We start from the raw sequence: 16,305 nt of genomic DNA on the forward strand, positions 1-16,305 counted from the left end.
TTCCTTTATATAATTGTTTTAAAACTGAGAAATTTGCTGACTGATTGTTATGTTCTGTCTTATGTTTATGTTCCTAGTGCAGATACTAGGATGACAACAATTAACATTTTCTGCCCTATGGCTCTTTAAAAGGGTAATAACTGTGGTTTTTATTAACAACAGTGATTTCTAAGATGGACACTTGAAGAGCTTCTGGCTGACTGGAAAGAATTCAGAAACAGCCATGGAATAGCAAATTTTGACTAGAGACCAGAAAAAAAAAAAAAAAAGTATAAGGCTGAGTCAATGAGTAGAATTCTGTGTCACATTTAATAAGTTATTTGAAAATGGGGTCATAAATATGGTTTAAAAAGATTCCTGCATTAACATTTCTTCCAGCTACTTAACACCTTACATAGAAAAGTTTTGATAGGGAATACATACTTAGGAACATCTTAATTGTTTTAGAAATAGTCTTGAGATCTGTTTTAAATTGACTGATGAGGAATTCTGAAGGCATTTTGTTAAACATATAGGTGTATTTTACACTGTCTTCTGTTTGGGAGTAGTACAGTATAATGGAAATATTATGACCTTTGAAACTAGGACTCAGTTTTCATCCTAAACCTTTAATTTATTCCAACTACCTGGCTGTTCATAAATTTGTCTCTTTAGCCTCATTGTCTTTATTTTTAAAATACAAATGATAAGTTGTAATTTGTATTGCTAAGACACACACACACACACACACACACACACACACACAGAGTCTTTGCACATAAAAATCATCCATGAATACTAACTAGCTTTAACTCTTTTAGTTGCACTTTTTGCTTTCTGTTTTGGAATTCTCCTGATGGTACAAAATTTGCAATTTTATTAAATATGTAATTAGTTTATTTTTACCAAAAATGCAAGATGCCTATGACTTGATGGAGGAAAAATCCACGAATCCTATTTATATTTAAATTGAAATTTTGTTGTGCCATTTATGACTTCGGACTGGTTACTTAACCTCTTAAGTAACTTAATTTAGTCACTTAACCCCTTAAGGTTTAGTAACATGGTAAAAGATTACCTGTGTCATGGGACTGCTATACTGGCTAAAGCAAACAAGAATGGTGAATATTTGATTGAATATTTGATTGAATTCTTTCCATGCATTATTATGCTTAATTCTCCTAAGAATCTTGTGAGGTGTGCACCATTGTTGCTGTTTTTTTATAGGTGGGAAAGCTGAGATAAACGGTCTGGTGTCCAGTCCTTATACCATTCAGTCTGATCAGTCTAATGGAGGCACTGATCCATTGTGATTTTGAGAATTTTACACAAACCCAAGTATTTAGTATTTGCAGCTGCGGCTGCTCTTTGGCTTTGTTTTAATGATTTTGCTCATAGCATTGCATTGTATGATCGTTTTTGTAGTATGTATGGCTAAAATTAGTTGAAAAAAGTATGGTTTTAAGTAAAAATTGAACTTAAATTTTATAGACCTTTATATGTTGTCTTTCTTCTGAATTGTACACAGATATGTACACACAAGAAATATATAGTATTTTATAGATAGATAGATAGATATAGTATTTTAGATACATATGTGCCAAGATTTCATAGCTTTTAGTTTTAATACCACATGATGCATACGAACATAAGATTAGAAAAATACAGATGTGTTCATTCTTAAAAGGCCAATTATAAGATCATTCAGTTCTGTTTTTTCTACAGCACAAATTTAAATATTTTTGCTGTTTATGAATACTTTCTGCATAATGAGCTTGAGCGTATTTCATCTTGCTGAATTTCACTTGTGGATTTCTGACTTTCACTGCATTTCAGCTGCTTATTATTTCTTTTTCACATACTTTTATACATTTCTAAATTATTTGAAAGTATGTGACTTTTTTGGGGGGGGGGTCTTTTTGAGTCAGGGCTTCCCTATAGCTCCAGCTGTCCTGGAACTCACTATGTAGACCAGGCTGGCCTTGAAGTCACAGAGATCCTCCTGCCTCTGCCTCCTGAGTGCTTGGATTAAAGACATGTGCCTCCATGCCCAGCTGAAAGTATATGACTTTATATCAAGGGCCAGATATAGATAGATAGATAGATAGATAGATAGATAGATAGTAGATGATAGATATGTACATTGTATTTATGTGTTTTTCAAAATTCTGCCAATGATCAAGACCCCCCCTTTTTTTAACTAATATTTTCATAATCTGAAGTGATTTTATAATATCTGAGGTATGGTGTTAAACAGATAACAGGGTGTGTGCATAAGCTCTCAACAAAATGTTTCTAGTAGAATTTTGACCTCTAAATGATAGCTATCTTTCTTTTAATCATACTGGTTTTATTTAATTTTTTAAATTATTAGACCTTTAAAAAATTCTCTTTCTCTGATGCTATATCTCTTTTGTGGGATTATATCTGTGTTAGTCTCCAACTCAAGGGAGGATAAAAATGTCACATTCAAAGGTAAAAGCTTCTAACAAGACATAAAATATTTCTATAAAATGGAATAAAATTTGAAATGTTTCATGTTTGGTAAAAACTATGTGAAAACAACTAGTTATTTTAATCATACTTGGTTTTAGTAATTGTATATTTTTACCAATTGTGAAAAGGTATAAAATTTCTATACATCTGGTGTTTCATTTAAGTAATCTTTGGATTACTTTGGAAGTATATAGTCCTTTTCATGTAAGACCATGCATATATTTAACCTTTCTACTGTCTTCCGAAGTGAGAAGACTTTGAACAAAGCCTGTATTTTATCTGCAGTAAAACTAAATGTTGATATATTTTTCAATTTAACCTTTTCTTTTTTTTAACTGACAAACCCACATTAGAAAATTTAGCAAGAGAGGATCATTCTTTATCCTATTATAGTAAAACCTCTCACTAATTCAGAATTTGTCATAACTTCAGATGTAGTATTTGTGATTTTTTTTTTTTGAGTGAAAATTTCAAAATAATTTCTTCTCTGAATTTCAGGGTCATGCTTTTAAGGGGAAACCTGTCTAAAATCAATAGCTTTTCAAACCAAGGGCTCAAGAAATGAAGGATTCTTTCAATGGGCCTTCAACCTCTGGGTCCAGCAATTAATTCTTGTATGTTAAAGGACTTTCATGTTTATGGTACATTCTAATGCAATGTTGTCCTATTTTGAAGTCTAATGGGGGTGAACACATTTTATTTATAGTAGCATTTGTAATCTATATTGCTTGAAGATAACAAAATTGAACTTTTACTTAAATGTTCTATAATTAATACTTCTTCAGTAAGCCACATAAGCCTACCCTTTCTGTGTTATTCTGAATTAGTGAGGTTTTACTGTTCTAGTTAAAAATGTTTAAAGCATAAATTTTTTTGTAAAGATAGTCATTTGCTTAAAGAAATGAAAGCCAAAATGTAGGTCAAGTTTGTGTTACCTGAATATTACAGAAAGTTAAATGAGAAGAAATAATGAAATGAAAATTAAAAGATTTAATATTCTTCTGTTTAATGGTGTGAAATGGGCAATAAAATACAGAACTGAAAGTGTGTGTCTGTAAATTTATGGATGGATTTTCATATTCTATACACGTGTATAATTATAGTGTTGTCATGCCACAATAGAGTGGTTTAGACTACTTGACCTCTTGAAATTCCTTCCAGATTTTCCTTTATTCTATGTGTTAATGAATTTGAATCTTGATAACATAAAGATCATATTTTAGTGTTCAATGTATAGTTGTTGATTCAGAAAAATAAATTATCTGTTTTATTAACTCATTCCCAAACTCAAATTTTTTATATTCCGGAATGTGAATACTATGGTTAGAATGCCAGAAAATTCTAAATCAAATGTAGAATGTAGTGGTGTAGAGAGACCCAAAGCATTTTAGGGGAAGCAATTATAAAAAGAAGAAAGGTAGACAGAAAGTTCAATAAGTGGTAGTAGGTGGGGCCAGGAAGAAGGTCGTATACTAGAATATTGAAAGACAAAGTAAGGAAGGAATGAGAACAGGCCATTGAACTACACAATACACTGAATAAAATTCTTTGGTCTTTATAAATATTTTAAAGTTCAATTGAGTTCTGCAGTCCTGATGGACAAAGTAACCTTTCTGGGAACCGTTTTAGAAGTCTGTCACGTGATTCTATGAGGAATTTTTTAAAATAGCAAGTACTAACAGTATCACTAAGTAAAATAATTGTTAAATGATTTTGCATGCAGTTACTTTTTATGCAAACTAAATTTTCACGTATCAAAGTTTAAGTTTTACATTAAAATTTTATTTCTATATCTTATTTGTCCATTTTCATTATATGGCTAATTAGCTTAATGAGTTTTATCCATAACTAGGTGTTATTTCTATTTTTACTGCCTTAGTGATATTTTGCAAACAGAAATATCCAATGTGTCTGTCCAAACTGACTTCTTTGCAGGTAGCTTCTTGATCTGTCACTTCTAACAACTACAGATGCTTCTTGCTTGTTCCTTTTAACATTTTTCTCTTTTTTTCTTCCATAGTAAAACTGCCTTAAAAGCTTAGTTTGACAATGAATAATGGCATAATTATAAATTATAACATTTACAGATGGAAGTGGAGATAGAGGAGAAAAAGATGCAAGCAAAATTACAACTTACCCTCCAGGCTCTGTACGATTTGACTGTGAGCTCCGAGCAGTACAAGTCAGCTGTGGATTTCACCATTCAGGTAGCAGCTGGAACTTTAGGGTATAACTGCATTTTTACAGTCGTGCATAACTTGCTTAGTATTGATGAATGTGACTTGCTAACCGTGTGCCAAGGAACATTAGTATCTCTCAGATCTATGAGATTTTCTTATTGTAGAATCTCTAAAAATTATAGCATGATGAGAAGGTACTGTGCAGAAACCTAACTTCTAGTCTGTCTGCTGATATACTTACATTATAACTCAATTCAAGAAATGACTGAAGGTGAAACAATTCCTGAAATTCTTTTCAGCTCTAAAATCGTCTGGCTCCAGTCTTATTAATGTTGGATGAGAAATGTGTATCATCAGATTTCTTCATTGTCTTACACTGTATAAAATAATTAAATTTGTAGTAAATTATCAACATTCAACTTGACTAGCTTAGGTTATTACTATTCAATCTTAATAAAAATTAAAAATTGAATCAATGTTTTCTATCTGATAAGACAGTGATAAACTTAAGTTCTACCTTTTATTGATATATATATATATATATGTATAATTGTGTAGTACTCCAACCAATCTGCTGCCTCTAAATAGCCTGGATAACAGAGAACAGTATTTTATATGTACTTACCCATTGTTAAGATTTTACAGTTGACCTAAACCAGAGTGTGTTACTAAATATTAATGTTATTCCACGGTGTTTTTAAGAGTTTTAAAGTATGTATTATGAAAAGTATGCATTTTATGATTTGCAAAATGTTTTTTAGAACTAAAATTATTTTGATTTCTCATTAGCTATAGATTTATCTAGTCTTATAGTACGTATTTTTAATGACCGTAAAATTTAAAACATATCGGGGTGTGGTGGCGCATGCCTTTAATCTCAGCACTCGGAAGGCAGAGGCAGGTGGATCTCTGTGATTTCAAGGCCAGCCTGGTCTACATAGTGAGCTCCAGGGCAGCTGGGGCTACAGGGAGACCCTGTCTCAAAAAGACCCCCCCCCCAAAAAATTAAAACATGAAAATTACACTGCTTTCTAGTCCAGCTATTATAGAAATATAAAATGTGAGGATGGCTGGAAGGATGGCTCAGTGTTTAAGGGCGCTGGCTGTTATTGCAGAGAACTCAGGTTGGGTTCCCAGTACCCACATGGTAGCTAACTACCATCTGCAACTCCTGTTTCAGGCTATCTGACACCCTCTTCTGGACTCGGTGGGCATTACATACAGGGTACACTTACAATGCCTTACATTCAGGTATAACACTCATACACATAAAATAAAATAAAGTAAAAAATTATGTAATAAATAAATATAAATATAAAATGTATATAATGAAAATATAAAACTGTCTCTTGGTTTCAGTGGTTTTGATGGAAAATGGAGATGTCTATACATTTGGATATGGGCAGCATGGGCAACTGGGACATGGGGATATCAACTCCAGGTACTGGCTGACTTTTCATTTAGCTATACTGTATTTTTTCCCACCCACCCCCTTTTTTCACCTTTTCCTTCTCTTTTTTTTTCATGCTGTGGGGTATTTGTGTGTGTGTGTGTGTATGTGTGTACAACCATAATCCACTATTTTGAAATGTGGTTCATGAATACCAGTGATTCCTGATTTTGTGGTGGAGTGCTTATGTGGGGTAGCTGATTTTTGTAACTTAATGAGAAAAGTTGATACATGTTTTATGCATTTTAGATATGAGTGATTAGGACTATTACAAAAATTCAATCCTTTCTTTACAGTTACTTGTTTTTTAAAAGTTATATGTGACACTAGAAAAGACAGTGAATTGGGGAGGGAGGAAAGAGCAGCAGTAGATTTAGTTATTTTCCTTAGTGGTATTTGCTTTGAAAGTTTTGTCTAATATGAACATTGAAGAGCTTGAAACTTTAAAACAACTTTAAATGAAACCTGTTTGTCTCTGATAGACTATTTTGACTTAACCTGATATACAAAGGATTTATTAGGGGAAACCTGAAAGATAAAGCTATCAAAAGCAGTCATAGATAAGTTTTCAGATATGTTATATATAGGTCTGACTCCTGTGAGGAAAGAGACTCCTATATGGAGATGTCAGTGCAACCTTGAGAGTGTTTCAGCCAGGACAACAGAGTGTCCAAGCCAAGGAAAGTCTTAAAAGAGTCCTGCATTTGGATCTGAATTCATGCATTTACCATGATTCTGGTAACATCTCAGGAGACAAATGGCCCCATGGGTCCAGAGTTAGCATTTGAAACTATGTCAGTCAGCTCTGCTCCCTGAAGTAGGTTATCTTGAAGGACATCTAAATGGCCTGTGTTTAAAGAAACCAGAGTTATTTATCAATTCTGGAGAGGTAGCTTTAAACCAAACTTGACTCAACAGCTGAGTTTGTGCAAGAACCTGCTTTGTTTTTCATTTTCCACTCTGACTTATTTCTCCTCTCTAGTCAGAGCATGTAGTTGCATTGCTGCCAGAATCAAAGAGACATCTGTGCTTTCTTATATATAAATATCCACTGAAAGAAAGATGTTTTCCTCTCCTAGATATTAAATAGAGTCCAGTTTTCATTGTATTGAATTGGCCACATTGCTGAGCAATGCATATAATAGGGACCAATGATTCTGTAAGCAAGGTACGTTGAGAACAACTTAATCCTTTATTCTGTTTCTTGCTGGAGAGTTATCACACAGAAGATAAACTGTTTATTATCATAATTTCCTTCTTGTTGCTGATATTTAGCTGGTAAGTACTTTGGAGTCATATGAAAGAAGGGACATTGTACTTATACATGATGGAGCCTCATTCATATGTGTGGTAAAGAAGAGTACCTTTTCACAAATCAGACTTTGTACCACACAAAAATGCTTATCAAACAGCATATTTTGTGGTCTTAACTCAATGGAAAGGAAATGGAAATCATGACTGTGCTCAAATTCCAGCTCTCTGGCTATTTTAACTTACTGTGCAGTATGAATAAAAAGCAATTAAGACAGTTTCTGCTGTACCACATTGAGATGTAAAGTCAGTTGAAAGAGAAGTTGCTTTTAAAATAAAGCTTACCTAAAAATACTTCTTTGTGCTCTTCATTCCAGTGAGCACCATCCCTTAATTTGTAGTGAGCTCCTGAATGTAACAAAGTCACAGTACTATGCTCAGTATTTTGAATAGCTTGAATTTATCATCTTTAGGAAATAAAGCTTTTGATATTATAACAAAATACCAACACTTTTTTGAAAATTAAACTCTAGTAAGATCAGCTTTAAATAGTCAAAATTGTTCTTTCTTTTCCAACATGAAAAGTTTTACTCCTGCTTTCATTAATGAATTTATAACTGAAAGAGTACCTGTGACTTTGGCAGAGCTAAACTGAGTAACACAGCATGGTCTGCCTACATGATATTCCCAGTGCATTAGCAATTCTCAAGATTGCTTCTACCTTACACAGTCTTCTTTCAGCCTGGAGCAGTGTGTGACTTGAAGACATGAGCCAAGAGCTCTTAATAATTTGGAATGGAGTTCATCATTTATTTGGAGGAATAATCCCAGAAGAAACAAAGCCCCTATAGCATTTAATTACCATAAAAAGAAAACATATAGATATTTAGTTAAACTAAAGCATATAGTTAGTATTTTTAAATGTTTCTAGTAACCAAGTGCTGTTAGTTGGAATTTATTGCGCACCACATATTAAAATGTGTTGACCAATATAAAGTGAATATACCATATATAATGGTGAAGATATAAAAATATTATTGATATTCTCTTTAATGTGTCATCCTGTTAAAATTACTGAGCTTAGTGAGCTTAGTCTCCACACTAGCTCTTGATTTTTATCACTTAGCCGCTGTGTGATCTTAGTCAAGTTTCTTAACCTTATGCTTCCAGTTTTTCCTTTATTAAGTATGTTTAAGTGTATCTCCCTTAGACTCTTGTGTGAGAAGTCAGAGATGAGGTAGGTAATTTACTTATCATGGAGTCTAGCCTATGACAACTACTCAGTAAATACTAGCTATTACTTTCGCTGCCCTTTTTTTTGAAACAATAGCCCACGATGGAATCAAACTTGTTCCTACTGTCTCAGCTTCCTGAGAACTGTGAATGTGAGCATGCTCCACCAAATGTAACACACTATTTGTGCTTTTTAAAAATGAATATCACTGAGACTCTAGAAGAGTAATGTAAAGTGATGGAAAACCTCTTGGTGTGTGGAAATGGGAGAGGTTTAACATCAAGGCCTAGATGCTCAGGACCATGTGTATAGTCAAGACTTTAGCTGGCCTTCAGGGGAGGCAGGATCAGTCCTCACAAGACCAGAATCTGCAAATGACAAAGACCTTTCCTGTCCCCAGCATAAGCCCAACACAGAGGCAAAGCCACTGTCATGTACAACCTGGGACCTCAGAGGAGGGGGCTGTTGGGAATGTAGTCACTCAGAGAAGGCTGATATTGCTGCCCAACTGCGAAAATCCTCCACCCTCCACTCTACTCCACATCAGTCTACCACCCATTCCCAGGCACCAAGAGATTTTCCATTATTTTTCTATTACTCTTCTATAACCCCAGTGTGACGTCACGTATGCCCTATGGAAAATATAAAGCATCTAATTGAACTTCTAGAGATAAACATCAAAGTCTGGGAAATTAAAAAAAGAAAAGATAAAGTACTGTAATAACTAAACTGAATAATTCTTAAACTAAAAATGTGTAAGTGTATTTTAGAGTATAAATCTTATATGTCTACTATACTTTTTGAATATAATTTAATGACAAAACTATATACTATCAAGCTTCTACAATAATGTGAGATTTGTCGCTGTTGCTATGAATATGAGTTTGCCATTCACTGTCTTTCCAAATTCTCCAACCTATACAAAATATTTGAATGAAGTCATGTTATTTTATTTTATTTATTTTATTTTTTTTGGCTTTTTGAGACAGGGTCTCCCTGTAGCCCCAGCTGTCCTGGAACTCACTATGTAGACCAGGCTGGTCTCAAACTCACAAAGATCTGCCTGCCTCTGCCTCCCAAGTGCTAGGATTAAAGGCATGTGCCACCACGCCTGGCTAGTCATGTTATTTTTTTAAAGAAAACAATGCTAGTAAAAAATTTTTAAATGAGGCCGAGTCCAGCATTTGGGAGGCGGAGGCAGGTCGATCTCTTTGAGTTCGAGGCCATCCTGGTCTACATAGCAAGTTCCAGGCCAGATGGGGCTACAGGGAGACCCTGTCTCAAAAAGACCAAAAAAATTTTTTTTAAATGGAAACATAAAAGTAAATATCAAAAGGCTTATAAGGGCTTTTATATATTTACTTGTGACATGGGTCTATTAACCTATATTTGTTTTGTTTTGTTCATTTTGTTTCTGAATTTCTGAATTTCAAATTAGTTTTCCATTTTCTGTAACCTTAAATCTGGATCTTGGGAAAGAACTATGATTCTGGTGCTTTTCCCACTGGATAATATTTCTGAGTTTCATCTTTCTATTTCTTTCTTGTCCCTATACCCTAATAAATGATATGATCATAGTGTCTGGAACTCCAGAGACAAGATTCACATCTTTGTTTCACTACCTCCTACAAATTATGTGGTTGTATTTTCTCAAAGCTTTAGTTTTCAGTTCTGATCTCATGGCTGCCGAACCATATGTAAAGTACCTGGCATGTGCACATGCATATGCCCATGATTTTTTTTTTTTTTTGTTCTTCTGCTACTTTCCAAATAATAAGTGAACTCACAAATATCATGGAAAGAGTTCAAAGAACCTAGATTCAGAGACCTGCAGAAACATTTGAGGACATCTTTTAAGCTCTTCAAATCTCTTCCCATAGACCTGACAGTCAGTAACACTGTTTTATATGAGAGTGCTCTGTAAACTGTAAAGAATTTTAGGAACTCTCCTTTCAGTTCCTGTTTGAGTTGAACTGAATGTGTCCGTGAAGACATTAGTTTAGGATGTGGCCTTCTGAAGTGGTAGTATAGACACAAAAGCACAACTCTCTCCTCAAAGAAGGTAAGGGATAGTTTATTCTGGAGCCAAATATTAGTGGCTGTGACCAGAGAACACAGATTCAGGTTACCCCAAATTTCTTGTTTCAACATTGAAGCAGTTTCATTAAGTTTTTATAGTAACAGAACAAAGAAAAGTTATAAATCAAAACACTTCACAAATATATTGGTGGAAACATTAAGTAGGCAGTTATGGCAAAAGAGAAATCTCAGCTTATAGGCCTCAGGATGCTATCTGATGGCAGCCTTCTGATTGGTGGGAGTTGGGGCTTTGTTAATTTAGTACATTTCAAAAGATTTTTATCTGTTAGTCACAGGATATTAAGTCAAAAATAGAGATGGGCAAGGAGTGGCTTTTTAGGTCTAAAGATGGCCCAGTATAAATTATAAATAGGCTCTGGACCTTCACTATTTTGAACTCTCCACAATCACTGAAGTTCTACTCAGTTGATCAGCATTTGTAGAGTTCAGTTTGAAGATACAGTTTTTCTGGGAACATTTGTTCACAGTGGCAATGGTTCATTTGCCAAAGCTTGCTGTCCTCAGAATTGAGAACCACTTACCTTTGTACTCTTCTTCCCACCCACATTATTTCATTCTCTAGTTCAAACAAACAACAACAAACAAAACTACTGCTGTCTTGAGGCATGGCTGTTCTGTTCTATTCTCCCTGTATTGCCTGCCTGCCTTGAGTCACTATTTTGTTTTTTTATTGAAAATTTAGTGTGGCTCACAATGCTTTTTACCACTCAGTCTTTTGAAAATAAGTGACTTCAGTGTTATGAATGGCTCCATGTAGTGTTTTTATCTTGAAACAGAAATAAAGTAGTGAGCTTTATTTCTACCTTCATGGAGGTCCTTGACCCCAGGCTGGATCTTTACACTGCCCACTCTGAATACCTAGTTTGTTGATATATCTATAATCTCATGACATTTTGTTTTTGGTATGTAGCCTTATTTTACTTGACTTTGACTTTATCGTACTGTATTTTCTACAAACCTCTGCTTAACTGCTTTCATTCTTTTCACTTTCTCTTCTACCCAAGTTAGAGATTATTTTATCTCTGCACTCTTTTAGTGTCCTGCATGTAATTATTTATAGCTAGACTTAGACATCTGGAAGAAATAAATCACTATACCTATGTAGACTGACATAATTTTGAGATTCAACAATGAATAGTAATTCTGCTGTTTTGTAGTTCTGTTTTAAAATCTGTTAAAAACGTAATGATAGATAGAGGTTCTGTTAAAAAAAGTAAAATTTTTATAATATATTACAGGGTTCTTAGATCTGAAGCTCAGGCATGATCTTCCTATAAATCATATTGATCCATTGCAAAACTCAATCCTTTCAAACCTAATCTAGGTTATTTATCTGTTACCACTTACCACCAACTGAACAAATTGTCTAATCTTGAATTTGTCTGCTCATCAATTCCTTCTTTCTCTTGACATAGGATCTTCATTAACACCATAAAAATAAAGATTAGGGAGGAACTTTCTTCATCCCACTAACCACACAAGCCTACTTTTACCCCGTCACTTAACTGTCTCATTTCCTCATGCTGTAGTGAGAGAAGGATGCGCTTTCATGGTTCTTGGAGCCTTCTGCCTAGGCAGTTCTTCAGTATCCACATTTTCCTTAGGGAGAATGTTTTCTATCTCTTTTCTGACCTCTTAAACATCTGTATCTTTACTTATACTTTTATACTTCCTCAAATCTGTCACCTTAAATAAGAACAAGACTCTTTTTCATCTTCATCTTTGCTTTAGGCTGTTTGCTCTTCCCTTCACTGTTGGTGTACTTGGGTTTTGCCACTTCTCCAATCCACTGATACTGCTCTATCTGCTACAGTGTTTTGCATGCTTCCACCAAAGACTTTCTTACACTAACTTGAATAGCTATTCCTTATCTCTGAATCACGTGGTATGAATTTTAATTTTTCCCTTTTCAAATCTTTTTAAATAATTCTCCATATACTGTTTTTCTAAGACTTTTTCCCTCATCTCTGCTATGTCCTGGATGTGTATGAGTTCTTCTTTCCATACCCAAAGTGTTAGAAGAAACCCTTAAGGAATACCAGAACCTTTTCTTTGCTCTCTAATAACAAGCTGCCCAGATCACATTCCTTTTCATAGTATAAGTAAATGTTAACACCATCTACCTTGTTCTGTAAGTAGAAAACTTTCTTGCCCAATATCTGATCATTTCCCGAGGCTGGTCAATTCTGCTCCTTATGTAGCTGTCAATTCATCCATCCTTTCGCTCAATACTATTCCTAATTCAAGTTTTTTTCATAACTTACCCAAACTTTTGTGATATTTGTAGCTATCAGCTTTGCCCCTTTCTATCTCATTTCTAGTTGCACTTTAAAAGTATTCATTTTATGAAATTAGAAAATGGAGAGTATATTTGTACTGTCTCAAAGTTCCCATATTGTGTGTTTTATGTATGTAGTGATTATTATTATTATTATTATTATTACATATAATAGCTACTAAAAATGGTTAATAAAATAGTTTATTCAAGCAGGTAAGGAGCCAGGTCTGGTGGGTCATGCCTTTTATCCCAGTACTTAGCAGGCAGAGGCAGAGGCAGAGGCAGAGGTAGAGGCAGGTTGGATCTTTGTGAGATTGAGGTTAGTCTGGTCTACATAATGAATTCTAGGCCAGCTGGGACTACAGGGAGACCGTGTCTCAACAATAGCCCTGAAAACAAACCAAACAAAAAGTAGGTAAGGATACTAGAATCTCATTTATCCTAAAAGCTATCCTTTATTATGTGTTTACTGCATGCTAGACATTGATCCAAGCTTTTCTTGATTGCTTCCAGAACCACGTGGGGTAGACACAGTTTCTTACTATTCTTGCCATCATAGAACAGAATTCTGAAGCATAAGTGACTTGGCCAAAGTCCTGGTCTCATTGTTGTGAACAGAGTAGGAGTCGGCTCTTGGGCCGTCTACCTCTAGAGCCTGAACTTGTAGCCACTACTGTAATGCTTCTCATTATGCGTGTTCTGAGTCCTTAACTGCTTTATTGAACTCAAGATTATAGCTTAGAGATAAGAGCTAGGAGAGAGGATTATTAAATCAATAATTTCATCTGATTCCTGCACTGATTTCCTGTTAAAGCATCACATGCCATTCAGTGTACAAGGTTAGCAAATTTTTCCTGTTAAACTACAGGTAGCACAGTATTTCTGGAAAATTAAAGGTTATAATCCATCATTAGGGTTGTAAATTTCAAGCATCTTTTTGATAATCTCTTTAAAGTCAGTGTCTATGTTGTTTTCACTCATTTACCTAGCACCTAGCGTGGAGACAGGCATGTAGCACCTAAATAAGTGATTACTGAATGTTGCTAGAAGTGCTTTGATCTTTTCTACTCCTTGTTTTACTGTTGATTCATTGTTTTATATTTCAGTTGAGTCTTATAAGAAATTGACTTATTTTTTTTTTTTTTAAACCTAGGGGATGCCCCACTCTTGTTCAAGCCTTGCCAGGCCCTAGCACACAAGTCACTGCAGGCAGCAACCACACGGCAGTCCTTTTAATGGATGGACAGGTCTTCACATTTGGAAGTTTTTCTGTAAGGAATTTTTAAAACATTAATAATATTGTATTATACCATTGCCTTGTAATTTGCTACAGTAGCTATTTTTTTTTTCTGATTCCAGTGAAATTCTTATATTAGGATAATTGCCTATGCATATTTCCTGCCTCTATCCCAAAACACACAAAACCTAAATGAATCTTTCCAATAATTTTCATCTTTAGTTCGGCATTAGAATTTATAGAGTTTAGCAACTGTATTAGATTTGGGCATTTTTATTGCAGATCAGAGTCTTTAAATATTAATTAGAGGTGATTCTGTTATTTGAAAAGATGGTTTCTCATCTCATTTGTAAAGACTAGTTTTGCCTAGCATGAGGAACGATTTCTATTTTAGATTTTTAAAAAAAACATTTTAAATTAGTTTTATTTGAAATTATGCTTTCTTGCTGCTTCTTGGCCTTTGGGCTAAGATCAAATATAAAATTATACTCTTCTTTTTTCCTCCTCTTTTCTATTTGTCTATTTCCCTCTGTCTTTCTCTCTGTCAAACCTAGGACATAAAAATGCTCTGAGGGTTTTGTAGCATTTGGCATAGTGGATACAAGGAAAATCTTCCTAGACTCTGCTAATAAGCTGGTACTATCTCTGATGTGAGTGACTGTTCAGAACTCTATGAGTTAAGTCTTGTGTGTATGAGAGTGTTGTTTGTGTGCCTGCATGTGTATGGTCAGGTGTGCATGCAGGTGTGTATTCATGTGTGTAGAGGCAAAAGGACAACCTCAGGTGTTGTTCCTCAGTTGCTGTGCACCTTGTTTTTTTGAGACAGGAACTCTAACAGTCATGGAACTCACCAATTAAGATAAGCTGGCTCACCAGCAAGCCCAAGGGACCCTCCTGACTCCGTCGCCCCAGTACTGGAAGTAAAAGAGTATACTCTCACATCTAGTTTTTCTATGTGGATTCTAGGGCCCTCCTGCTTGCATAGCAAGTACTTTACTAAGTTATCTCCATAGCCCACAAATCTTAAATTTTTTCATTTATTTTTATTTTATGTGTATGAATGTTTCACCTCCATGTATGGAAATGCATCCATGTCATTCAGTGCTTACAGAGACCGGGTGAGGGCATTGGACCCCCTGGAACTGGAATTACAGGTGGTTGTTAGCCACCATGTGTGTGCTGGGAACCAAACCTGGGTCCTCTAAAAGAGCAGCCATGCTCTTAACTGCTGAGCCATCAATCTAGCCCTGATTTTTTTTAGACAGTGTCTCACTGTGAAGCCTGAATTGGCATGGAACTCACTATGTAGACCAGTCTGGCTGCAAATTTACAGAGATCTACTTGCCTCTGCCTCATCCATATTGTGATTAAAGCCAGGTGCCACCTCAACACCAAGTCTTAAATTTTAAGAGACATAAATTTGAAATTTAAGACATCATTTTTTATTTGGAAATGATTTCAGGACTTTATGGAAAGGATGCAAAAATAGAGTATGTAGAATGCCCTTATGTTGACCCAATACACTATTATTAATAATCTGTTTATCTTTTGCACATGTGCACACATACTCTTCTGTGTATGCATATAGTACATTTTTACCCCTGAGTCTTTTAAGAATAATTTATATTCAGTCTAGTTCGTTACTGCTGAACTCTTTAGTTTGACTCAGTTTTGTCAGTTTGGAATCTTTGCCCCCTCCCATCCAGGCTCAGGCATTGCATTTGCTGGTCATGTCTCTTGAATTTATAGCATTCCCAAGATTTTTTTTTCTTAGAAGATTTGATATTTTTTAAGATGGTACTTAAAGAAAGTAGGATGTTCTTCAGTTTTGAGTCTCTGATATGGTACCAAAATAGTACACTCAGTGAAGGTCTCTCCTTCCTATTTCCCTAGCATCCCTGCCTGTCCTACCCTTTATGCACATTTGTAAGTAACAGGCATCATTGTTGCCCAGTTTATCTTTCTTGTGATTCTTCTCATAAAGATAAATAAGCATGCACATATGTGGACACATGTATCCCCCCATACAAATACATGCACATAAGTGTGCATGTGAATGTGTTTGGTTATTGCCTAGTCTTTTTAGAAGATAGTATTATA

The 16,305-nt window shown here is 34.9% G+C and overlaps 1 protein-coding gene across 1 annotated transcript in view; it reads left to right on the forward strand.

Annotated features, from left to right (window-relative positions):
* Mycbp2 (MYC binding protein 2) overlaps positions 1 to 16,305 on the forward strand; it is a 343,026-nt gene that overhangs the window by 114,071 nt on the left and 212,650 nt on the right. Inside the window, 3 exon segments of the mRNA XM_029558112.1 lie at positions 4,563 to 4,682; positions 6,015 to 6,096; positions 14,122 to 14,239. Of these exon segments, the coding sequence (XP_029413972.1) occupies positions 4,563 to 4,682; positions 6,015 to 6,096; positions 14,122 to 14,239 (320 nt within the window).

The sequence above is a fragment of the Nannospalax galili genome, unplaced genomic scaffold (assembly GCF_000622305.1).
Source record: "Nannospalax galili isolate Female #2095 unplaced genomic scaffold, S.galili_v1.0 scaffold408, whole genome shotgun sequence".
In the NCBI taxonomy this organism is placed as follows: Eukaryota; Metazoa; Chordata; class Mammalia; order Rodentia; family Spalacidae; genus Nannospalax; species Nannospalax galili.